This window comes from Gossypium arboreum, chromosome 7 (genome assembly GCF_025698485.1).
Source record: "Gossypium arboreum isolate Shixiya-1 chromosome 7, ASM2569848v2, whole genome shotgun sequence".
In the NCBI taxonomy this organism is placed as follows: domain Eukaryota; kingdom Viridiplantae; phylum Streptophyta; class Magnoliopsida; order Malvales; family Malvaceae; genus Gossypium; species Gossypium arboreum.
Genome location: NC_069076.1, coordinates 60,736,388 through 60,761,771, shown reverse-complemented (window position 1 = coordinate 60,761,771; position 25,384 = coordinate 60,736,388). Strand labels below are relative to the sequence as shown.

The window sequence follows — 25,384 nt, the reverse complement described above, 5'->3', positions numbered from 1 at the left end:
CTTAAGTGGGGGAGAGTTGTGATAGCCCTAAAGTGACCCTAGTCGGAAGCGCTTTGGGATCGCTAAACCGAGTCACCAAATTATTTGAATATGATAATTATTGTCTAAAATATGTGAATATGAATGTGTGAAAGTTTTAAGCTTGATTTAGTTAATTGCATGTGAATTTAGTTAATAGGACTTATGTGTGACACTTTGAAATGTGATAGGTTAATCTATAAGGATCTATTAGTGCATGTAATAAAAGGGTGGACTTGCATGTCAATTTCCCCACTTAATTGGTAGTGGCCGCCATGACAATGAGGGTGGACAAAATGTGATGGGTAAAACATGTCATAAACATGTTATGTTAGTGTTTTATAGGAGGAATGATAAAATAAGGAGCATGGGTAATAAAATAATAGTGGTTAGTAGGAGGAGAAAGAGAAAAGAAAAAAATGAGCTAGGCTACTCCTCCATTGCCGTGACTTGAGGAAGGAAGAAGAAGAGGATTTTCTTGCTTCATGTTCGGTTGGTTGGTGTTTAGGAGGAGGTATGTTTGATGTTGTTCCATGAGATTCATGCATGTTTTTAGTTGTTAGCTTGAGTTCTACCTAGCCCATGGTTTAAATCTTTGCTATGTGATGGAGATGATATTCGACCATGGGTGTTGTCTTCTTGGTTGGTGTTTGATGTTGTGGTGATGAGGCATGAAGATGAGTTAAGTTTCGGCTAAGGTGGATTTGTGTTGATGTCATTTGCATGCTAAATGTGAAGCTTTGTAATGATACATGTGATGGTGGATTGATGACTCTTGGATTTTCTTTTAGCATTTTTGAGTTAGACATTAAGTTCTTTGTTTAACCCATGACCAAAATTGAAATGGTATGGTGTCTTGATGCATTCGCCATGGTAGGAAGTAGAAGAGAAATATGGTTGTTGTTCATGTTATTTGGATGAAAAATGGTAGTAAGGTGAAGTGCAAATGTTAGTATTTGATTACTAGTGTATATATGTGTATTAGCCGAGTTTTGAACTTGAAACAAAATGGTATGTAGTCAATACAAGTAACCATATTTGTAGGAAGTATTAAGCATATAATTGGCCTCAACTTAGACATGCATATTCGGCCACATGAGATATGTGACAGCCTTAAAATGACCCTAGTCGGATGTGGTTTCGGGACCACAAAACCGGAGCATAAAAATAATTTAATATTCATTTTGATGCCTATGATATGTGTTAATTCGTGTGTGACATTTTGATGATTTGATTTAGGGTTATAAATGTGAATTTCACTAAAAGGACCTAGTAGTAAACTTTGAAAGTAGGATAGGAAATGTGTGATGACTAATTGAAGCATGCATGCAAAACAATGGTTTTGCATGTCAATTACCCCTCTTTTTATAAGTAGTGGCCGGCCATGACAAAGGAGGATGGGCAAAACATGTCATAGACATGTTTTGTTGGTGCAATATGGGAGGAAACATTAAACTAAGGTGAGGAATAAAGAAATGAAAAAAAAAAGAAAGAAGGTGTGTGATTCCCCCATTGCCGTGAGTTGAAGAAAGAGAAAAAATTTGTTCATCCTTTCTTTGAGCCAAAACTAGGAAGAAAAAAAAGAGAGAAAAGAAAAGCTTCATCTTTTGGTTCTTCTTGGCCGGTTTGAAAGGAGAAAGGTTGAAGATATTCGGCCATATTTGCATCTAAGTTAAGGTATGTTTGATGATGTGCCATGAGATTCAAGCATGTTTTAGTGGTTAGCTTGAGTTCTAACTAGCCCATGGTTCAAATCTTCACTATGTCATGGAGATAATGTTCGGCTAAGGTGGATTTGTGGATGTCATTTGCATGCAAAAAGTAAAGCTTGTAATGATGCATGGGATGGTGGATTTATGACTCTTAAATCTTCTTTTTAGCATTTTTGAGTGAGGCATTATGTTCCTTGTTCAACCATGACCAAAATTGAAATGGTATGGTGTTGTATGGCATTCGGCCATGGTAAGAAGTAAAAGAAAACTATGGTCGTTGTTCATGTTATTTGAATGAGAAATGGTAGTAAGGTGAGGTACAAATGTTAGTGTTTGATTTACTAGTGTATATGTGTGTATTAGCCTAGTTTTGAACTTGAAACAAAATGGTGTTTAGTCGATACAAGTGACCATACTTGTAGAATGCATCAAGTGTTGCAATCGGCCTCAACATAGACATGTATGTTCGGAAACATGAATGAGTACGTAAGTTGATGTGTATGCTCGGCTATAGGTAGCCTATTGATGGCTTTAGCTTGACTTAGAAAATTCGGCTAAAGGGAAATATTAACTAGTATGTTGAATCCGATTCGTGATTTCGTACCCATGTGACTCTAATGTCTAATGTATATATGGGCTAAGTACCTTGAGCTTCTCTTTGATGTTCGAATGAATTGTATTGAATTGCTTGATGTGATTAAAATGTGCATGACCATTGTGTATTTGAGCTAAAGGGTGGCCATATGACCTTTTAAACTCCTTGTCATATTCGCCATAAGCTAGCATAATGAGACTTTAATAAGTTAAATTTGTGTGAATTAGCTCAAGAGCTTAGAGGACCACATTTGGATAAGGGAAGGAAAAGTGATCGAATAGTCGTCAAAATCGCTCGACCACATCCGAGGTAAGTCTTGAGTAATGATCCTACTTGTGTTATATTGAAATGATTTGTCATATTATGGCGGATAGCCGAATGTGCGTAGGGACTACGTTGTAAAGTCAATTGAAATCATGCTCTTTGTGTGTGGCTATTGAGCCGAAATTGGAAAGGTTTGATAAATGTTTTGTGTTTGAGCCTTAGTAACGAAAATGAAATATGGATGTGTCGTGATTATTGATATATGTGTGCGTGAGCAATTGGATGATACCCGGGCTAAGCCCCGAAGGCATTTATGCTAGTGATTATATCCGGGTTAAGACCCGAAGGCATTTATGCTAGTGATTATATCTGGGTTAAGACCTGAAGGCAATTGTGCGAGTTGTTATATCCGGGTTAAGACCCAAAGGCATTTGTGCGAGTTGTTATATCCGGGTTAAGACCCGAAGGCATTTGTGCGAGTTGCTATACCCAGGTTAAGACCCGAAGGCAATTGTGCTTGTGGTTATATCCGGCTAAATTCCGAAGAAACTTGGTTTGAAGGTGAGCGTTTTGTGCTGCAATAAATTCAATTAATACGCTCGAAAAACCCAAACGACAAGGTATGTTTGCATGTGCATCGGAAAAGTCGATTCGTTTGAAATAGTATTCGTTCAATCGACTAACGAACTTTCGGCTCTTAGATAGGTTGATACCTTGTGTGTGTATATTGATGAAGTGTGAAGTAAGTATGATTATGAGAATGTGTATTAATAAAGTGATTCATTTAGCTATGTGAATGTAATACTTTAGTCAAAGCTGATTTCATTACTTGAGACTTACTAAGCATTAAAATGCTTACCCCGTTGCTTTGACTCTCTGTTTTATAGATTTTGCTCGTTAGCTATCGGATTCGGGATCATCAAGTCAAGTCATCCACACTATCAAAGCCCTTTTGGTACTCATTTAGTTGAACTCTGGATATGGCATGTATAGGACTACCCTTTGCTGTTTTTCAAGTACGTTTTGTGATGTATGTGTGTACAGCCATGCGAAAATGGCTCGTAAAAGTGGAGTGTGGCATTACACCATTTGTGTTTATGTATATATGTATGGTTTCATGATGTGACTATGGACTGGAATGGAAGTGTTGGGCAAATGATCAGCCATTGGAATGGCTAAATATGATTATATGTGAACCTATGTATGACAAACTCTAGTTGATCCATGGAGGATCATGAAATAGGTAAAGTTGCCTTAAAAATAGATGCTGACAGCAGCAGTGATGTAGATTTGAAAAATCACTAAAAATAGTAGGAATGAATTAAATAGTGAATAAATTATGTGAATGAACCTTGATGAATCTATTTTCATAGGAAAGCAAGAAAATGATCATGTGAACAGTATGTTAAGGGAAATTTAAGTTTTTGTGAGATAGGGCCAGAACGGTTTCTGGATCCCCTGTTCCGACTTTGGAAATTCATTGTAAATTAACCAGAGATAATTAGAAGTCATGCCATATATTCATAGATTCCTTTTTGAGTCTAGTTTCTATAGAAACAAACGGCACCAGTATTGAAGCCCTGTACAGGGAGATATCTAAGTCGTAATGCGTAAAGGTCAGGGTAGTCGAGCCCTGAAACAGGGGAGACTTTAACTAATAAACTGTACTAATTGGCCTGACCAAAAATTCTAGAAAAAAAATTATAGATGCAAATATGAGTCTAGTTTCAAGAAAAAATCACGAAACTGATTTTCGAGTTGTGGAACGCAAGATATGATTTTTAAGGTGACAGTGACGCAGCTTGCCAGCCTGCCTGGAAAATTTTAAATGGACTGTGAAATTAATTAAGTTAAGTCTGTATGCACCTTGTGTTCGACTCCGGTAACGGTCTCGGGCACGGGGTGTTACAAGATAGATTGGTGTTGCATGTATTCGGTTATAGGCGCGCATAATGATGAATCTATCTTGACTTAGATAATCGGCTCAAGGAGAATTTGTTAAAGTGCTTAGTTAATTGATATTAGGTTAATGATGTGTGTATTCGGTCATAAAGGTGCACATGAGGAAATGTTAGATTAATTGTATTAAATTGCTCAATGTGATTAAAAATGCGTATGACCATTTTGTATTTGAGCTAAAGGTGGCCATATGACCTATCAAACTCCTTGTCATATTCGCCATAAGCTAGCATAATGAGACTTTAATAAGTTAAATTTGTTTGAATTAGCTCAAGAGCTTAGAGGACCAAAGTTGGATAAGGAAAGGAAAATTGATCGAATAGCCGCCAAATCGCTCGACAACATCCGAGGTAAGTTTTTGAGTAATGGATCTTAGATTATGATTCGATTAGATCATGTTTTAAGTAAATCAAAATCATGCTCTTTGTATGTAACTATTGAGCCGAAAATGATAATGCTTGATAAGTGACTTGTGTTTGAATTCTAGTTATGAAAATGAAATATTGATGTGTCATGATTTATTGATATGTGCATGGATATTCGGATGATAACCGGGCTAAGTCCCGAAGGCATTTGTGCTAGTGACTAATTCCGGGCTAAGCCCGAAGGCATTTGTGCGAGTTACTATATCCGGGCTAAGTCTTGAAGCCATTTGTGCGAGTTACTATAACCGAGCTAAGCCCGAAGGCATTTGTACTAGTTACTATAACCGAGCTAAGTCCCGAAGGCATTTGTGCGAGTTACTATATCCGGGCTAAGTCCCGAAGGCATTTGAGCAAGTAGCTATATCCGGCTAAATTCCGAAGGTACTTGGTTTGGGAATGAGCGATCTTGCTGTATTAATTTCAATTAATACGCTCGTAAAATCCCAATGATGAGGTACGTTTCGTATATGCATTGGAGTAGTTGATTCCTTTTAAATGTTATTCGCTCAGTCAATTAATGAGCTTCCGGCCTTTGGTTAAGTTGATCCCTTATGTGTGAATATGAGGGTTGGAAATGTGAAGTAGGACTGATTTTTTAGAATATGTGTATATGAAATTATCCGTTTAGTTATATGAATGCTATACTTGATTGTGCCTAATTTCATTGCTCAAAACTTACTAAGCATTAAATGCTTACTCCGTTCTTTGAATCTCTGTTTTATAGATTTTGGTTCGTCACTATCGGACTCGGGATTGTCGAAGTCAAGTCGTCCACACTATCAAAGCCCTTTTGGTACACTTTTGGTTGAACTCTGAAAATGGCATGTATAGGACTACCCTTGTTGTTGTTGGTCATGTACCCTTTGGTTTTGTATAAATTTGGATAGCCATGCGAAAATGGCTTATATATACTTTGAGCATAGCATTATAATCGTTTTGTATGTTGTTCATTGAGAGGTATGGAAATGTTTGGTAACCATTAGCCATTGGAATGGTTAATCATGATCATTTTGGTGCTTTGTATGACAAATTCTAGTTGATTCATGGAAAACCATGAAATAGGTAAAGTTTACCTTAAAAACAGATGCTGACAGCAGCAGTGGTGTGGATTTGAAAAATCACTAAAAATAGTAGGAATGGAATTAAATAGTGAATAAATTATATAATCTAACCTTGATGAATCTATTTTCATATGAAAGTAACGAAACGATCATATGAGCCGTATTTTATGAGATGCTTAAGTTTTCGTGAAACAGGGCCAGAGCAATTTCTGGATCCCCTGTTTCGACTTTGGAAATTCACTATAATTTAACCAGAGATAATTAGAAGTCATATCCTATATGTACAGATTCCTTTTTGAGTCTAGTTTCTTTAGAAACAAACGGCATATGTATTGAAGCCCTGTACAAGGAGATATCTAGGTCGTAATGCATGAAGGTCAGAGTAGTCGAACCCTGAAACAGGGGAGACTTTAACTAATAAACTGTACTAATTGGATTGACCAAAAATTCTAGAAACAAATTTGTAGATGGATATATGAGTCTAGTTTCAGGTAAAATTTACGAAACTGGTTTTCGAGTTTTGGAACTCAAGATATGATTTTTAAGGTGATAGTGACGCAGTTAGCCAGCTTGTCTGGAAATTTTTAAAATGGTCTATGAAAATAAATGAATTAAGTCTGTTAGCACCTCGCGTTCGACTCCGGCAACGGTCTCGGGTACGGGGTGTTACAGTGGTGTCGCTGGAATGATGGAAATGTGCAAGTGTACACAATCGTAACAAGTAATAAAGTGACAAGTAAATGTCGAGTTATCGTACCCACAGGGACTGTAAAAAGCAATATTTATGAAATTAATTTAAACACTTTGGGGAGGTAAAAATAATTTTGGTTTGAAAAGAGTGATTTATAAACTAAGATTTTAAAATTAAGCAAATAATTTAAATAAAATAAAAGAGTTCTAGTGCACGATTTCAATTAAGATTTAATCAAGATAACATAATTGTGTTGGATTAATTATACCTTTTTAACTTAGAAATATTAAATCCGTGCTTATGCTGTTATGAATAAATTCACGGCAACCCAGTAATTTGCTAACTTATGAACATATTTACTAATTAAAAGAATTACATTTATCTCTTGAACATATCCCTATGCCAATTCAACCGACTAAACAGATTTAATAAAGTAAACATGCTATCGCACATACATACTTATTGAATTAAATTATCTCTCGCATATTCCTATGTTGATTCAACCTATTAATTCAACTTAATAAACATGTAAAAGATTATGTGAAGTAACAAAGTAGCCATACCTTGAAACAATTTAATCATAACAATCTTGCAAGTTATGCAAGGCATATGTATCGCCAAATACAATGCTGATTTTATTTTCAGTTACCTTAGAAGAATTAAACATGCACTGATTAAGTACTGAGTCCATTAATTGCAATTTCAATCCGTTTAAATAATTAATTCTTTAGTTATCTAAATAATTATAATGCCAGATAACCTAAGCATGATTTTACTTAATCAAGAATTTCACTGAGGCCTATAACAACATAAACACTAATTTAATAATTCAAGTAGGCAAAATATAATCAACCCAACACGAATTAAATTCAAGCTAAATTGATTAAAATAACCATTTCAACAACAATATTTTTCATAGATATGCTCATCATAAAAGCAACAGAAATAAAAAAGAAAGGGAATAGAAAGCAAATCCAGTGTTTCTCTGCAGCTTGACTGTTGCTCCGTTCTTAGTCTCTGTTGTCTTCGCCGAGCAAGGCTTTTATGAATCCTTGATTGTTGCCCAAGATGGCTGAAGAACATCTCTTTCTTAAGAGAGGAAATCGGCACAAGAGGAACGGAAAATGGGATGGAAAAATAGAGAGGAAACTTTGAGAGAAGTGAAGAGAGGATGAGAGAATGTTGTGGAATGAGGGATGTTGAGGGATGCTTTGAAATGGCCAGCATAGGGTGGATTTTATAGCTGAAGAGGGACTCTAAAAATAGAAAATTCAGCAGCCAAGAGAGCCCTCCCATGGCCGGCCACACACATGGCAAGGTTGAAGCTTTCAACCTTGCTAAAAATAGGCTGGGGCAAATCTACAAAGCCTAAATAAAGGTGGGGTTTGAACGTAATTTGGAGGTTTTCAAGGGCCTTTTTGCAAGCATATTTTATCAGCTAATTTTTCTGATTTGGGTCAGCCAATGGACAGTTCTGGTCAGCCCAATTAGTGGTTGGTTCGGCTCACTCCATTCGGTTCAACCAGTGCGGTTCACTAGGCTCTTTCTTCATAATTAATTAAAATTAATTCATTTAACCTAAATTAAATAGGAAATAAATTAAAATTAATTTAATTATTAATTAATACACATTTCTGGACCGTCTTGGGCTAGAAATTAATTGGCCTCGAAACTTCAAATTACTCTCTGTTTTGTTCTTCTCGTAGGGTTCACCGGGCCCTTTTTCTCCAATTGTGTGATTTTGTCAAAAATAACCAAATTTAATCAAAATTAACTATAAAATTAATTAAAATTTATAATGTTCATATTTTTAACATAATTTAATTATTTTATAATATTTAATTATTTTTCGACAAGAACTTAACTGGAATAGCCTGGTTTTAAGTTAAAAAGGGTATGAAAAAGTATATAAATTTTTGTGTTTCCACACCCCCAAACTTAATTCATTGCTCGTCCCGAGTAATGCACAAATTTTGAAAAGAATTTCTCATAAACACTTTGAAAACCTTCTTCAGAACAACAGTTTTCTCGAAATTATGAATTTGATATACTTATGCTCAAAGAATAAGAAATTTGATCATTCTGCTACTCAAGTGTTCATATTATTCAAATTAATCTCAACAATTATTACAATAGCAAAATTAGACTAAATGTTTCTTGATAAAGACATGCTGATTCCTACCAATTCAATTTTTTAATCCTTTATTCAATATCAAGTTGCAATCATTAAGCTTAACCTATGTCTTCATATGTTGAACAAAGCAATTTCTCTCCACTAATGTAGGTAACTTTGGAACTTCGAATCAATAGGTCTTTAATAAGGTTGTAACGTGGTTGGGCTTAGGGGTAGGTAAAAAGATAGATAAATTTTGGCTAAAAACCCTAAACTCAGTGTAAATCGAACCATCAAAAAAAAAAAATTACCTTCAATCACCAACTTTCACATGCTCTTTTTCAAATATATGTGTTTTTTTTTTAGCATTTGATATTTCTTTTCAACTCCCCCAAACTTATTTTCAAACAATATTCTTGAATAGTACTGAGTCTAGTGTTTGGGGCAATTTAAAGATAATTAAGAGCAAAGTGATGGGCTAAATTTGTATAGGTTCCTAAAATTAGGCCATATAGTCTCAAAGTTGGGTTTCAAAGGATAAAATTTATCATGGTAGGCTTGAAAGGCTCAAATGGTCCAAACAACAGCTGCCTAAATCATTTCCAATGTTCCAAGCTTCCTAGGATTTCACCTCAAGAAACTACTAAGTCAATTCTAAAGACTTAAACTTTCATGCATACCTAACTTTCATAAAGAGATAAAAATTTTATGGTATGAAGTTGCATGCTTTATTAAAAATACATTTATGTCATCATTAAACTACATAATAATTTATTAAAAAATAGAACTTTATTCATACTCAAGTTTAGCATACTTAACAAAATTCAAATTTATTGAACAGAAACATACCCTAATCATAATTAAAAGAAAAATTTTATTCTAGATGAAGATAATTTCAAATTTCGGTCCCCCTAACTTAAAATGAACAATGTCCTCATTGTTTAAAGTGAATAGATACTATACACCAGGTAGGAATTCAGAAAAGAGGAGGTGAGTCAATGTGACTGCTTAAGTACCAAGCTCTTTTGAAATCCAATCCTAGACATGTATATACCTATTGCCACGCTTTATACTTTATGACTTGTCCATGTTTATTTAGGATTTCCTTCTCTTGTTTTATTATGCAGAAAAGTTCCTAATTTAAACTTGATCCTAAAATAACCTAAAAACAAATAAATAAAATAGAGTCAAGATCCCTCCCTTTTATTTATTTGCAGATCCTTCCAACTTGGACTCATCTTTTGCTCCATCATTATTGCCTTTGCATGAATCGCTTCGCTCCTTTTTCGAGAGTGGAGTCCATGGCTCGAATATGAAATCTAGAAATTCAGGCACAAAAATAAATGGGTCATTGTATATTCTCTAGAAAGCACTTCGAATCGAGTCATCCCTTATTTTTTAGTATCTCCAGTATGCTTGTTGCTGCCATTGCATGTGTTGCATTAAGTCCATCAAATTTAACAACTCATCTCGAAAGTCTGGGCTAGGCAAATGAGCTCTAAACATTGGAGTTCCAACATCCGATTCATCTTTTGGCTCTACTGGGTCCACCTTATCAGGGACTTCAAATGATTGCATCGTGGGATCTTCTTCATCAGGTTCCTCAGGCTCTTCACTTTCTTCAACTCGTTGTTGTAGAACTGAGTCTCCGGCTACTCGGTAGAGGTCCCAATCTGTAATTGTGCCTTGGGTGTACCCTGTCTTCTTGACATTAGCAAGAATTTCTACTTTCAAGCACAGAATAGTTATTATAAAGGGGAAGTAAGCAGGGCCAGAACGTCTAGCGACACAGTTTCGAATTTCTTTCAGGATGATCTTTCCCACATCAATGGTCTTACCCATTAAGATCGAGTATAGTAAGGCCATTCGCTCCAATGAATTTGTAGTCCCATGTGAGCTAGGCAGAAGGCTGAAACGGATGAAATAAAACCATACCTTTGCAATAGGTGTTAAGTATTCTCTTCGACACGTGTGGGTTCCTTGTTTCGACACAGTCCAATTGGAACCTTCAATTGTAAGCTCCTCAAGAATTTCTTGCAAAAGTTCCAGCTTGATATTGCTCATCAAAGACGAATACTCGTCGTTCTCGAAATCAGGTAATTCAAAGAACTCATTAATAGCATTCGAATTTATAGGTACTTTGATTCAGTGAACAGGGACTTCTGTCATCTCGCTTGAAGTTAAATTCGCGTAAAACTCACAAACTAGCTCCTCATCCACACTAGGTCTCTTTTCACAAAATAGTTCCCAGTTGAGAGCTTCAGCATTTGATGAATACGTGCCATGAAGCCTCTGTAGTTGCTCTCCTTCAGTGTGAAGCCTTTCTCAGGATGCATCTGTTGATTTTTGTAGGTACTTTCGTATCTCACTTTAGCTTCAACACAATAGAACTTGCTTTGTGTTTCATCGATTTGAGCAAAGGCGCGAGTTCTCTTGCGAGGCATAATTGACTTTTTTGAAAAAATATAAGAACTCAAAGAAAATTAATGCAAGAAAAAGATGGAAAATTAAAAGGAGAAGGGTTGAAGAATTTTGGCTTAAGGCTTGGTGTGCAAAGAGGGTGCCGCACAAGGCTATAGAACAAGCAGCAGCACGCAAGGGTGTGCAGCAAGAAGCAGGCTTGGAGCTTGTGCAAGAGCTGGGACGTAGCCTGGGCAGTAGTAGCAAGGGTGCGCAGGTGAGGCGCTAAAGCAGCAGATCGCGACTGGCAATGGCTGGATCAAACACCAACAGACAAGTGGGAGCTGGGTGCTAATCGGGTCGCGCAGCGTGATGCAACTGGGTGTTTGCCGACTAGGCTGCTGGAGCTAGGGGTGTTGCGGCACAAGGTGTTTTGGTTTTTGGTTGATGCATGGATGGGAGGTATAAGGTGGTATTTATAGCATAAGTAATAGGACTTAAAATAGAACTCTTAGTCTAATTTAATAATTAAAGATAAGAGTTTAATTCTAATCCTACTCAAATTTAACAACAATTAATAATTAAATATAAGCATATAGAATTATCAATTGATATTATTTATTAAGATAAACATAAAATAAAAATTGAAATTAAATTAATCCTAATTTAATCTAAGTTGATAAAATTAATATATAAATTATAATGAATGTAATTATATATTAAAGTTTATCAAATTATTAATAATGTTAAATAAAATAAAATAAAAAATATTTCTTCTAGATACCTTTAAAAAATATATTTACAAAGAAAGGCACCTAATTTTCATTATTTACAAAAAGAGCAATCAAACTTTAAAAAATATTCAATTTAAGTCCCTAGACTCAATGAAAATTAAAAATTGAGTTGCAAATTAAAAATTGGATCAAATTGACCATTTTATTTAAAAACAAAAATTTAGTTTGTTGATTAGGGAAAAATTTCTTGGAAAATTATGTTAAAATAAATTCCCAGGAAAGATTAGAGGGGTCACAAATGGTCCCGCTTAAGTTCCAACCTCCTAGACAGAATTTATTTAAACACACTAAACCTGAAAAATAGACCCTAAATTATTCATTAAACAAAACACAAAAAAATATTAAATATCTGATAAAATGAACGAGACGTTATCCCATTCGGTTTTATTCCCCCAATAGTGTTTCAAACGCTGAGCATTAACTTGAAAATTACCTCTCTTACCTCGAAGTTCAACAACTCTGTATGGATAGACCTTGTGAATTGTAAATGGACCAGACCAACGTAATTTTAGCTTACCTGGAAAGAACTTCAATTTCGAGTTGAACAACAATACTTGCTGGCCTGCTTCAAATTCTCGAACCTGGATGTGTTTGTCATGCCATTTCTTGAGTCTCTCTTTGAGTAATTTGGCATTTTCATATGAGAATATTCGGAATTCTTCTAACTCATTGAGTTGGAACATCCGTCTTTCTTTTGCGAGCTTAGGATCTAAGTTGAGTCGTCGAAGAGCCCAATAAGCTTTTTGCTCTAACTCCAAAGGTAGATGACATGCTTTATCGAAAACCAGCCTATAGGGTGACATCCCTAAAGTTGTCTTGTATGCTGTCCTGTAGGCCCATAAAGCGTCATCTAGTCTTTTGGACCAGTCTCGTCGGTTCGGGCAAACTACCTTCTCCAATATGCCCTTGATTTCTTTATTTTCTAGTTCAACTTGTCCATTCGTCTGCGGATGGTAAGCCGTTGCAACCTTGTGTTTCACCCCGTGCTTGTCTAGTAACCATTTTAACCACTTGTTCACAAAGTGGGACCCTTCATCACGAATGATGGCTCTCGGGGTTCCAAACCTCATAAACACGTGTTTCTGCAAAAACTTCATCACAACCCTAGAATCGTTGGTCGGATATGCCTCTGCCTCGACCCACTTGGACACATAATCTACTGCTACTAGTATATACTTGTGACCAAAAGATGAAGGGAAGGGCCCAAGAAAATCAATACCCCAAACATCAAATAATTCGACCTCAATAATGTTTGTTCGAGGCATCTCATTTTTGTTGGTGACATTTCCAACTCTTTGACATCGGTCACAACTCTTTGCGTATGCATATGCATCCTTGAATAGTGTTGGCCAAAAGAATTCGGCTTGCAATACTTTGGCTGCAGTACGAGTTCCTCCGAAATGACCCCCACTTGGGGCTGAGTGACAGTGGTATAAAATCTTCGGTATTTCTTCTTCTGCTATGCATCTCCTAATCATCTGATTTGCATACTTTTTAAACAGATATGGTTCCTCCTAGAAAAAGTACTTCACATCGTGAAGAAACTTTCTCCTTTGTTGATATGTCTTATCATACGGTATTAAACCACAAGCTAAAAAGTTAGCAATATCAGCAAACCAAGGGGTATTATGGACATGACTTACCTTCAGTATATGTTCATCTGGAAATGTTTCTTGAATCGATAGAAGTTGAGAATTCCCTTCTTGCGGCTCCAATCTGGACAAGTGATCTGCTACTTGGTTTTCTACTCCCTTTCGATCTTGAATTTCCAAATTGAACTCTTGAAGTAGAAGTACCCATCGGATCAACCTCGGCTTAGTGACTTTCTTGGCAAGTAAATATTTAATTGCCAAGTGGTCTGTATAGACAGTTACCTTGGTACCTACAAGATAAGATCGAAACTTGTCGAAAGCAAATACGATAGCAAGTAACTCTTTTTCTGTTACTGTATAGTTTAACTAAGCTCCTGTTAGAGTTCGGCTTGCATAGTAGATGGGATGAAAAACTTTGTTCCTTCACTGGTCCATGACAGCTGCTATTGCGAAGTCACTTGTGTCACACATCAATTCAAATGGCAAGTCTCAGTCTGGTGTGACAATTATGGGTGCCGTGACTAATCGATTCTTTAAGTCATTGAAAGCTTTTAAGCATTCCTCATTAAATTTAAATATCGTGTCCTTCTCCAATAATTTGCGTAAAGGTTTAGCAACTTTGGAGAAGTCCTTGATAAATCTTTGATAGAACCCGGCATGGCCCAAAAAGCTCCTAACACCCTTTACAGATGTTAGAGGTGGGAGTTTCTCAATAACATCTACTTTTGCTCTGTCTACCTCGATCCCATGTCTTGTTATCCGATGCCCCAGAATGATACCCTCTCGTACCATAAAATGGCACTTTTCCCAATTAAGTACTAGGTTCGTTTCTTCGCATCGCCTAAGTACCTTAGCCAGATTGGCTAAGCAATCATCGTACGTATCTCCAAACACTGAAAAATCGTCCATGAAAACTTCCAAAAATTTCTCAACTGTAACACCCCGTACCCGAGTCCGTTACCGGAGTCGAACACAAGGTGCACACAGACTTAACTTAATTGTTTTCACAGTCCATAAAAAAAAATTTCCAGACTAGCTGGTTACTGCGTCACTGTCGCCTTAAAAATAATATCTTGAGTTTTAAAGCTCGAAAATCAGTTTTGTAATTTTTCCCTAAAACTAGACTCATATTTCCATCAACATATTTTTTTCTAGAATTTTTGGTCAGGCCAATTAGTACATTTTATTAGTTAAAGTCTCCCCTAATCCAGGGTTCGACTTCACTCACTTTCACGCATTACGAATTGGATATCTCCCTGTACAGGGCTTCAATACTAATTCCGTTTGTTTCTATAGAAACTAGACTCAAGGAGGAATCTATACATATATGGCATGGATCCTAATTATCTCTGGTTAATTTATAATGAATTTCCAAAGTCGGAACAGAGACTCCAGAAACCGTTCTGGCCCAGTCTCACAAAAACTTAAATATCTCTTAACATACAACTCATATGACCTTTTCGTTTCTTCCATATGAAAGTAGATTCATCAAGGTTCATTTACATAGTTTATTCACTATTTAATTCCATTCCTACTATTTTTAGTGATTTTTCACATCTACATTACTGCTGCTAACAGCATCTGCCTTTAAGGTAGACTTTACCTATTTCATAGTTTCCATAATTCAATTGGCCCTTCTTGCATACATAGCACAAAGTGTGATCATGATTAACCATTCCAATGGCTAATCGTTTCAAAACAATTCCATACCTCATAATGATTAACATACAAAACGATTATAGTACTATGCTAAAAACGTATATAAGCCATTTTCGCATGGCTATCCAAGTTTACACAAAACCGAAAGGTACATGACCTACAACAAAAGGGTAGTCCTATACATGCCATGTCCAGAGTTCAACTAAAAGAATACCAAAAGGGCTTTGATAGTGTGGATGACTTCGACTTCGATGATCCCGAATCCGATAGCTAACGAGCAAAATCTATAAAACAGAGAGCCAAAGCAACAGGGTAAGCATTTTAATGCTTAGTAAGTCTCAAGTAATGAAATCAGCTTTGACTAAAGTATTACATTCACATAGCTAAATGAATCACTTTAGTAATACACATTCTCATAATCATATACACACACAAGGTATCAACCTATCTAAGAGCCGAAAGTTCGTTAGTCGATCGAACGAACACTATTTCAAACGAATCGACTTTTCCGATACACATGTAAACATACCTTATCGTATGGGTTTTTCAAGCGTATTAATTGAATTTATTACAGCACCAAAACGCTCACCTTCAAACCGAGCTTCTTCAGAATTTAGCCGGATATAACCACAAGCACAATTGCCTTCGGGTCTTAATCCGGATTTGGTAACTTGCACAAATGCCTTCGGGTCTTAGCCCGGATATAACAACTCGCACGAATGCCTTCGGGTCTTAGCCCGGATATAATCACTAGCATAAATGCCTTCGGGACTTAGCCCGGATATATTCACTAGCATAAATGCCTTCGGAACTTAGCCCGGGTATTATTCAAATGCTCATGTACACATATATCAATAATCACGACACATCCATATTTCATTCTCGTTACTAAGGCTCAAACACAAAACATTTATCAAACCTTTCCCATTTCGGCTCAATAGCCACACACAAAGAGCATGATTTCAATTGACTTTATAACTTAGTCCCTACGCACATTCGGCTGTCCGCCGTAATAGGACAAATCATTTCAATATAATTCAAGTAGGGTCATTACTCGAAGACTTACCTCGGACGTGGTCGAACGATTTCGACGGCTATTCGACTACTTTTTCCTTCCCTTTATCGGATTTAGCTCCCTTTGCTCTTGAGCTTAATTTAACAAATAAATTGATTTAATCATTTGAGCATCGAAGAGGAATTCAAGGTACTTAGCCCACATATTTTCATTAGACATTAAAGTCACATATGTACGAAATCATGAATCAACTCAACACGTTAGTTAGTACTCTCGTTAGTCAATTTTCTAAGCCAAGAATAGGCATCAATATGCTTGCCTCTAGCCGAATGCATGCACACCAATTCCCTCATGTGGCGAATATGCATGTCCATGTTGAGGCCAATTATACACTTAATACCACACAAAAACAGATACATTTTACTAACTAACGATTCCATATTGTAACTCAATACGCATCAATCATTTATTTCATAACCGAAACATCATCATATGCAAATATATACCTTGAGATGGTATATATGTCATACCAATACATCATGTGCAAACATGTATATCTATATATATATATATGCTAGAGCCGAATCTCAAAGTTGCTTATATCCAAATATAAACATATATCCAAAGCTCAAATCTTACCCACCATGCAATATGCATAAATCATACTTATGGATATACCATGGCGAATACACCACAACACCATACCGCTTCGATTTTGGTCACGGTTGAACAAGGAACTTAATGCCTCACTCGAAAGAAAAAAAAATGCTAAAAAGAAGATTCAAGAGTCATCAATCCACCTTCACATGCATCATTACAAAGCTTCATTTTTAGCATGTAAATGACATCAACACCAAGCAAGAATGATGCATCCATGGCCGAGTGTCATTTCCATCACCTAACAAGATTTCGACCATGGGCTAGGTAGAACTCAAGCTACCAACTAAAACATGCATGCATCTCATGGACAACATCAAACATACCTTAGTCTAACAAATCACCATAGCCGATTGTTTCAAGCTCCTCCCCTTCCTTTCTTTCCTCTATTCGGCCAAGAATGAACCAAAGGACACACTTGTTTCCTTTCTTCCTTAGAGTTTTCAGCCAAAAGAAGTGACAATTGATGAACACTTTTTTTTTCTTCTTTGTTTTCTTTCTCTCATTCACAAAGAAGGAGGGCATGGATGAGACCATTTTTTTTTCTTTCTTTGCCCATGCTCTTTATTTTATTATTTCTAACATCAAGCATTCACCCAACATGTTTTATGACATGTTTTGCCCATAATTCTTTGTCATGGCCGGCCATTAGCAAATAAAAGGGGAAATTGACATGCAAACCCCTCATTTTTGCATGCATGATCAACTAGTCATCACATATTTCCCCATCATACTTTCAAAGTTTTCTACTAGGTCCTTTCTAGTGAAATTCACATTTATAACTCTAAATCAAAACATCAAAAATGTCACACATGAGTTAACACATATTATAGGCAATAAAAAAATATTAAATTATTTTTATGCCTCGGTTTTGTGGTCCCGAAACCACATTCCGACTAGGGTCGTTTTAAGGCTGTCACATCAACCATGTCAGTGAAAATAGATATCATACATCTTTGAAATGTAGTAGGTGCAATACATAAACCAAATGGCATGCATCTAAATACAAATGTACCGTACAGGCAAGTGAATGTGGTCTTGTGTTGATCTTCCGGTGCTACCGTAATCTGGTTGTACCCCGAGTATCCATCGAGAAAATAGTAGTAATCTCACCCTGCGAGTCTATCCAGCATTTGGTCTAAAAACGGCAAAGGGAAGTAATCCTTCCTAGTTGCCTTGTTCAACTTCCGGTAATTGATGCAGATTCTCTATCCCGTAACTGTTCTAGTCGGTATCAACTCGTTATTCTCATTCTCTATGACCATGATACCTCTTTTCTTTGGTACGCACTGGACTGGACTTACCCATGAACTGTCTGAAATGGGGTAAATGATACCCGCATCTAACCACTTGATAATCTCTTTTTTCACTACGTCCTTCATGATGGGGTTCAGCCTTCGTTGTCCATCGATCATCTCTTTTTCACCATCTTCTAAGATGATCTTGTGCATGCATACAGATGGACTAATACCGCGAATAACGGCTATGGTCCATCCGATAGCCTTCTTAAATTGTTTCAGAACTAAGACAAGTTTCTCTTCTTGCTCAGTAGTTAACTCTGCTGAAACAATCACAGGCAAAGTAGAAGCGTCACCTATATAAACATATTTTAAATGAGAAGGTAATACCTTGAGTTCTTGTTTAAGTGGCTCCTCGATTGACGCTTTTGGCTGTGTGTAATCTCTCTCCTTTAAATCCAAAGATTCAAAACGGGATTTTGGATTAAATCCTTTTTTATTAGCTTCTAGCAAAGCTAAGTTTTCATCCTCTTATTCATCACTTGGAGGGTCTGATGTCAAAATTCTTTCCAGAGGATCCTCAACAGAGTTGAGTTCCTTCTCCACTATGAAATCCTCTAAGTCAGATACTGTAGAACAATCATCTATTGCGTCAGAAAATCGCATTGACTTGAAAACATTAAATGTTACCTGATCATCCTGAACGCGCATAGTAAGTTCGCCCTTCTGCACATCAATAAGTGTCCTTCCGGTTGCTAAGAACGGTCGCCCCAGGATAATTGGTACTTCTTTGTCTGCTTCGAAATCTAAAATTACAAAATCTGCAAGAAATATAAACTTATCTACACGTACCAATACATCCTTGATTTTTCCTTCTAGATGTGCTAAGGATCGATCTGCTAGCTGAAGTGTAACTGTAGTAGGTCTAACTTCACCAATCCCCAACTTCTTAAATATCGACATCGGCATCAAGTTGATACTTGCACCCAAGTCACATAATGGCTTACCACAATAAGTTGTTCCAATGTTGCATGGTATGGTAAAACACCCAGGATCCTTCAGCTTAGGGGGTAATTTGTCTTGAAGATATGCACTGCATTCCTTCGTTAAAGCTACCGTCTCAAATTCTCCAAGTCTTCAACTAACGGGATGTTGATATGAAGTTGCTTGAGTACGTCAAGGAACTTCTTGAATTAGACCTCCTATTTTTGCTTCTGGAGTCTTTGTGGGTAAGGTGATGGAGGTTTATATACTGGAGTTGGTACTAGTTAATTTGTCTTTAGCGGCAATTCTGCTGCTAATGGAGTGGTTGGCTGATCAGAGTTGGCTGGTTCTGAGGTTACCTTTTCAGGTCTTGCTGGTTCTGGTTCTAGTGGAACTGGAACTTCAACACTCGGTTGAACTTCTTCCAAATCTTGAGCTTCAGCATGCTCCTTTCAGCTTCAATGATGTTGGGCTCTACCGTTTTTTCTCTCCTTAATGTTAGTGCTTTACAATGCTCCTTCCCTGGATTTCTCAGATTTTCCGTATCACTAGGTAGAGCACCCTGTGGACGGTTCCTAAGTTCAGTAGCAAGCTAGCCTACTTGATTCTCCAAATTCCTTAGAGTGGTGTCATTCTTTGCCATGTATGCCTTCAATAAATTCTTTAAGCTATTGGACGATTCAGCCTAAACTGGTTTCTGAACTTGCTGTGAAAAACTAGGCGACTAGGTTGGTCTAGGTTGGGCGTAGTTGTTACTGCCTCCAGCCCCTTGGTTACTCCAGGAAAGATTGGGGTGATTTCGCCACGATGGGTTGTAAAAGTTGGATTACAACCCTTGCCTTCCTCAGTTCTAGTTCTGATTACCTATGTAGTACATGGATTTTGGGTTTGACGGACATTCTTCAAACACATGTACTTCCCCACAGTAGACACAGGCTATATTCTCATATTGGTTAGGTGGTTGAGCTGCAAAACTGTTAGACCCATTAGTGATAAGATTCTTTAACATTGAAGATATCGAAGATACCTGGGATGCAAGTGAAGTGAGGGCGTCCACTTCATGGATTCCGACAGCTCATCTTCCTGATGTTGCTCGATTGGTTGGCCACTGATAATTGTTACTGGCGATCCTCTCAATGATTTCATAAGTCTCATTGTAAGACTTAGATAAGATAGCACCGTTAGCAGAAGCATCTACTATCATCCTTGTGTGAGTGTTGAGACCATTGTAAAATGTCTCAAGTTGGATGCAATGCGGAATTCCGTGATGAGGGCACTTTCGTAATAACTCTTTGAATCTTTCCCATGCCTCATACAAGGACTCATCATCCATTTTTTGGAAAGCAGTAATCTCATTTCTCAGCTTAGCAATCTTGCTAGGCAGGAAGCACTTCACAAGAAATCTCTCTGCTAACTCTTGCCATGTAGAAATTGAGTTTGGTGGTAGTGAGTTTAACCAGGCTCGAGCTCTGTCCCTCAGCGAGTACGGGAATAGTTTTAATCGTAATGCATCTTTAGGTACTCCAGCTAGCTTGAAAGAGTTGCTCATCTCCATAAACAGTCTTAAATGAAGATGAGGATCTTCAGTAGGCATTCCACTGAACTGGCCCACTGTCTAAAGCATCTGGAACATGACTGGCTTCAGCTCGAATTGTTGTGCCTCGCTCTCGAGTCTTCTAATACCTGGATTAAGGTCATTAAAAACTGGCATGGTGTAGTTTCGTAAAGCTCTATCCCTATCATCAGCAATAAGGATAAGATTTTGAGCAAGGTTTGCTCTATTTCCTTGATTGATATTCTTGAAATTCATCTCTTCGGTCCTTCTTTGGTTCGCTTGTCTTCTTCGTTGGCGAAAGGTTCGTTCTATTTCAGGGTCCACTGGGAGTAAGTCGATAATTCGGTCAATACTCATAAACACCTAAAATAATCAGAGAAGAATTAATTAAGTAAGTAAAATTGAACAGGAAAATAAAAGAACCAAAATGTAAAAATAAATTCACAAATAATTTTTTTAAAATAGTCCCCATGACAAATACCAAAAACTTGAATGGTGGAAATGTGCAAGTGTACACAATCGTAACAAGTAATAAAGTGACAAGTAAATGTCGAGTTATCGTATCCACAGGGACTGTAAAAAGCAATATTTATGAAATTAATTTAAACACTTTGGTGAGGTAAAAATAATTTTGGTCTGAAAAGAGTGATTTATAAACTAAGATTTTAAAACTAAGCAAACAATTTAAATAAAATAAAAGAGTTCTAGTGCACGATTTCAATTAAGATTTAATCAAGATGACATAATTGTGTTGGATTAATTTTACCTTTTTAACTTAGAAATATTAAATTCGTGCTTATGCTGTTATGAATTAATTCACGGCAACCCAGTAATTTGCTAACTTATGAACATATTTACTAATTAAAAGAATTCCATTTATCTCTTGAACATATCCCTATGCCAATTCAACCGACTAAATAGATTTAATAAAGTAAACATGCTATCGCACATACATACTTATTGAATTAAATTATCTCTCGCATATTCCTATGTCGATTCAACTGATTAATTCAAATTAATAAACATGTAAAAGATTCTGTGAAGTAACAAAGTAGCCATACCTTGAAACAATTTAATCACAACAATCTTGCAAGTTATGCAAGGCATATGTATTGCCAAATACAATGCTGATTTAATTTTCAATTACCTTAGAAAAATTAAACATGCACTGATTAAGTACTGAGTCCATTAATTGCAATTTCAATCTGTTTAAACAATTAATTCTTTAGTTATCTAAACAATTATAATGCCAGATAACCTAAGCATGATTTTACTTAATCAAGCATTTCACTGAGGCCTATAACAACATAAACACTAATTTAATAATTCAAGTAGGCAAAATATAATCAACCCAACACGAATTAAATTCAAGATAAATTGATTAAAATAACCATTTCAACAACAATATTTTTCATAGATTTGCTCATCATAAAAATAATAGAAATAAAAAAGAAAGGGAACAGAAAGCAAATCCAGTGTTTCTCTGCAGCTTGACTGTTGCTCCAGTCTTAGTCTACGTTGTCTTCACCGAGCAAGGCTTTTATAAATCCTTGATTGCTGCCCAAGATGGCTGAAGAACACCTCTTTCTCAAGAGAGGAAATCGGCACAAGAGGAAGGGAAAATGGGATGGAAAAATGGAGAGGAAACTTTGAGAGAAGTGAAGAGAGGATGAGAGAATGTTGTGGAATGAGGGATGTTGAGGGATGCTTTGAAATGGGAAGCATAGGGTGGCTTTTATAGCTGAATATGGCTGCCAAAAATAGCAAATTCAGCAGCCAAGAGAGCCGTCCCATGGCCGGCCACACACATGGCAAGGTTGAAGCTTTCAACCTTGCTAAAAATAGGCTGGGGCAAATCTACAAAGCCTAAAATAAAGGTGGGGTTTGAACGTAATTTGGAGGTTTTTCAAGGGCCTTTTTGCAAGCATATTTTATCAGCTAATTTTTTGATTTGGGTCAGCCAATGGAGAGTTCTGGTCAGCCCAATTAGTGGCTGGTTCGGCTCACTCCATTCGGTTCAACCAGTGCGGTTCACTAGGCTCTTTCTTCATAATTAATTAAAATTAATTCATTTAACCTAAATTAAATAGGAAATAAATTAAAATTAATTTAATTATGAATTAATACACATTTCTGGACCGTCTTGGGCTGGAAATTAATTGGCCTCGATACTTCAAATTACTCTCGGTTTAGTTCTTCTCGCAGTGTTCACCGGGCCCTTTTTCTCCAATTGTGTAATTCTATCAAAAATAACCAAATTTAATCAAAATTAACTATAAAATTAATTAAAATTCATATTTTTTCATATTTTTAACATAATTTAATTATTTTATAATATTTAATTATTTTTCGACAAGAATTAACCAGAATAGCCTGGTTTTAAGTTAAAAAAGGTATGAAAAAGTATATAATTTTTTGTGTTTCCAATCGCACAAAGATAATTCTGCTGCTTTTTCTTGGAGACTTCCTCCATATGGTTGGTTAAAACTCAATGTATGCGGTATAGCGATAGAGGACAAAGCGGGGTGTGGAGGTATTTTGAGAGATTTGGAGGGGATTGCTAGAGGGTTATTCTATGGTGCTGCAGATTCATATGTTGTTGAGGAAGCTGAGATTTGAGCGGTGAAAATGGCTCTCGAAGTGTTTGCATCTATAAACTGGAAGTCTTCTAATTCACTAGTAATTGAAGTTGGCTCTTCGGTGGTGTTCTCTTGGTGTATCAATAAGGGGTTGAGACCTTGGTCGCTTCAGACAACTTTTTCAAAAATTGAATATGCTAAGCGTAAGGTTGGAACCATTGTCTTCTCTTTGGTGAATAGGAATAGTAATGACATGACGTTCTCATTGGCTTTGGCGGGTGTGAATCGGACACAAGTGTTTAAAATAGGTGGTGATTTTTGCTTTGTTTAGTGTTTTATTATTGCTGGAACTAGGCTTTTAATTTTTCTGCATAAATTTTCTTATTTGGATTCTGCTCTGTTTTGTTCCTGACAACAGAGTAGTGTGAATGAAGCGAAAAATAAATATATCAAATAAAGATTTTAAATTTATATGTAAGTAAATAATAAGCTTATTGATGACAAAACTTTTTCTCATGCATGCATGTTGTTAACTGGCTTGTCCGAGACACATATGTGTATATATAAATATATATCAATCAGTCTAACTTGTCAAAATCAATTTATTTACCTTAAGTCGGCTACAAAACCACGACAATGAAGGATTACAAAACAAAAGAAAACACGACATAAAAAAAATAAAGATGGACCTATCACATAACCCAAAACATTTCACACTCTAGAGCAACTTTAATATTACTCTTTAACGTAAGTTAGACTAGTTGCTTTAAAATTTAAACCCCTCCAGCAAAGTTCAAGAAACTAGTTGCTTTAAAATTTTAACCATCCAGCAAAGTTCAAGGAAAGTGGACGACACCAGGCGCATTGCCAATGCCAACACCACCTTCATTTCCACCACCAGCGCCAGGCCCACCTCCATACCCAACACCTACCATGGCGCCCATCCCACCTGTACCACCAAGGCCAGTCATACCACCAACACTCCCAACTCCACCCATTGGCATGCCATTTGAACCCATGCCAGAGTAGCCGCCAATGCCACCGTATGTGAGGAGGTTCTTTTGGTCATTGAGACCAGCAGCATCGCTAGGCACATTCCTTGCAGTAGCTTGAACCACTACTAGAGCAAGAACAAGCACAACATTCAAGTACTTGGCCATATATGATATTTAACTATAATAAGTAGAAGAATTGAAACTCTTAACTCAGTAGATCACTCTATGATGTCTTGCCTCTGTGGTTGAGGAGGATCTCCTTTTATAGGACAAAGTAGATAGCTATAGTTAGATGGGAGAGCATTGTGGGAATTCAATGGAGTTTAATGTGAGCGCTAAGTATTTGGTGCCTCAGTCTAAATGTTCCTCTTTTGAGATTGAACGCGGTTTATTTTCTCAATCATTACAATTTTGGTTATTATTTAGGTATTATGTAAAAATATAATAATAAATAATAGTCATAAATTAGTTGGCAAAATTAATAAATTTTGGTGGTAATAAATTGTTAATTAGGTGGATTCTTTTAATTTATTACAGCTGTGAATTGTAGTTGTAGTTGAGCAATAATATATGATAGCCATATGTAAACATCTACCATTCGCTAACTCATTGTATTTCTATCTTCCTAAGCTCTCTCATTCACTATTGTGTTCGTGCATCTATATGTAGTCATTTAGATCAAAATGTTCTTTTACAAATTTATTAATTTAATTAAGCATTTTTACGAAAGATGAAACATTTAAATATTACAAACGAATTTAATATGATGATACATTTAAAATCTAATTAAAAATATAAAACATGTAATCATTTCTTTTAACTCTTTGTGACCCATCCTAAATAAAAATATATTTATTCATGATCAAGTAAGCTTAAGTGAAATTGCAAAATATGGGCATCATAATTTTCTTTAAAGAGTGTGGAATTCAAATTTAATAGGTTATGTGTCGATTGGGTTTTAATTTAATTGGTATGAGTATTATTGTCGATACAGGAGGACGTTGATTTGAGTAAGTTAAAGTGAATTATCCTCCTATTTATGAGTTGAGGAGAAATTATGGATAATTCTAAATATTAT

The 25,384-nt window shown here is 36.3% G+C and overlaps 1 protein-coding gene and 1 non-coding gene across 2 annotated transcripts; one reads left to right on the top strand and one right to left on the bottom strand.

Moving 5' to 3' along the window:
- The first annotated feature begins 20,436 nt into the window (after positions 1-20,436).
- Positions 20,437-20,543, top strand: LOC128295919 (small nucleolar RNA R71). The gene has a single exon (XR_008286468.1). It is a non-coding gene; the product is annotated as a small nucleolar RNA R71 (small nucleolar RNA).
- A 3,356-nt stretch (positions 20,544-23,899) lies between these two features.
- On the bottom strand, positions 23,900-24,575 carry LOC108484361 (glycine-rich protein 5-like). The gene has a single exon (XM_017788123.2). It carries the CDS (start codon positions 24,469-24,471, stop codon positions 24,148-24,150), a length of 324 nt encoding a protein of 107 aa, XP_017643612.1. The 5' UTR covers positions 24,472-24,575; the 3' UTR covers positions 23,900-24,147.
- Between the last annotated feature and the right edge of the window lie 809 nt (positions 24,576-25,384).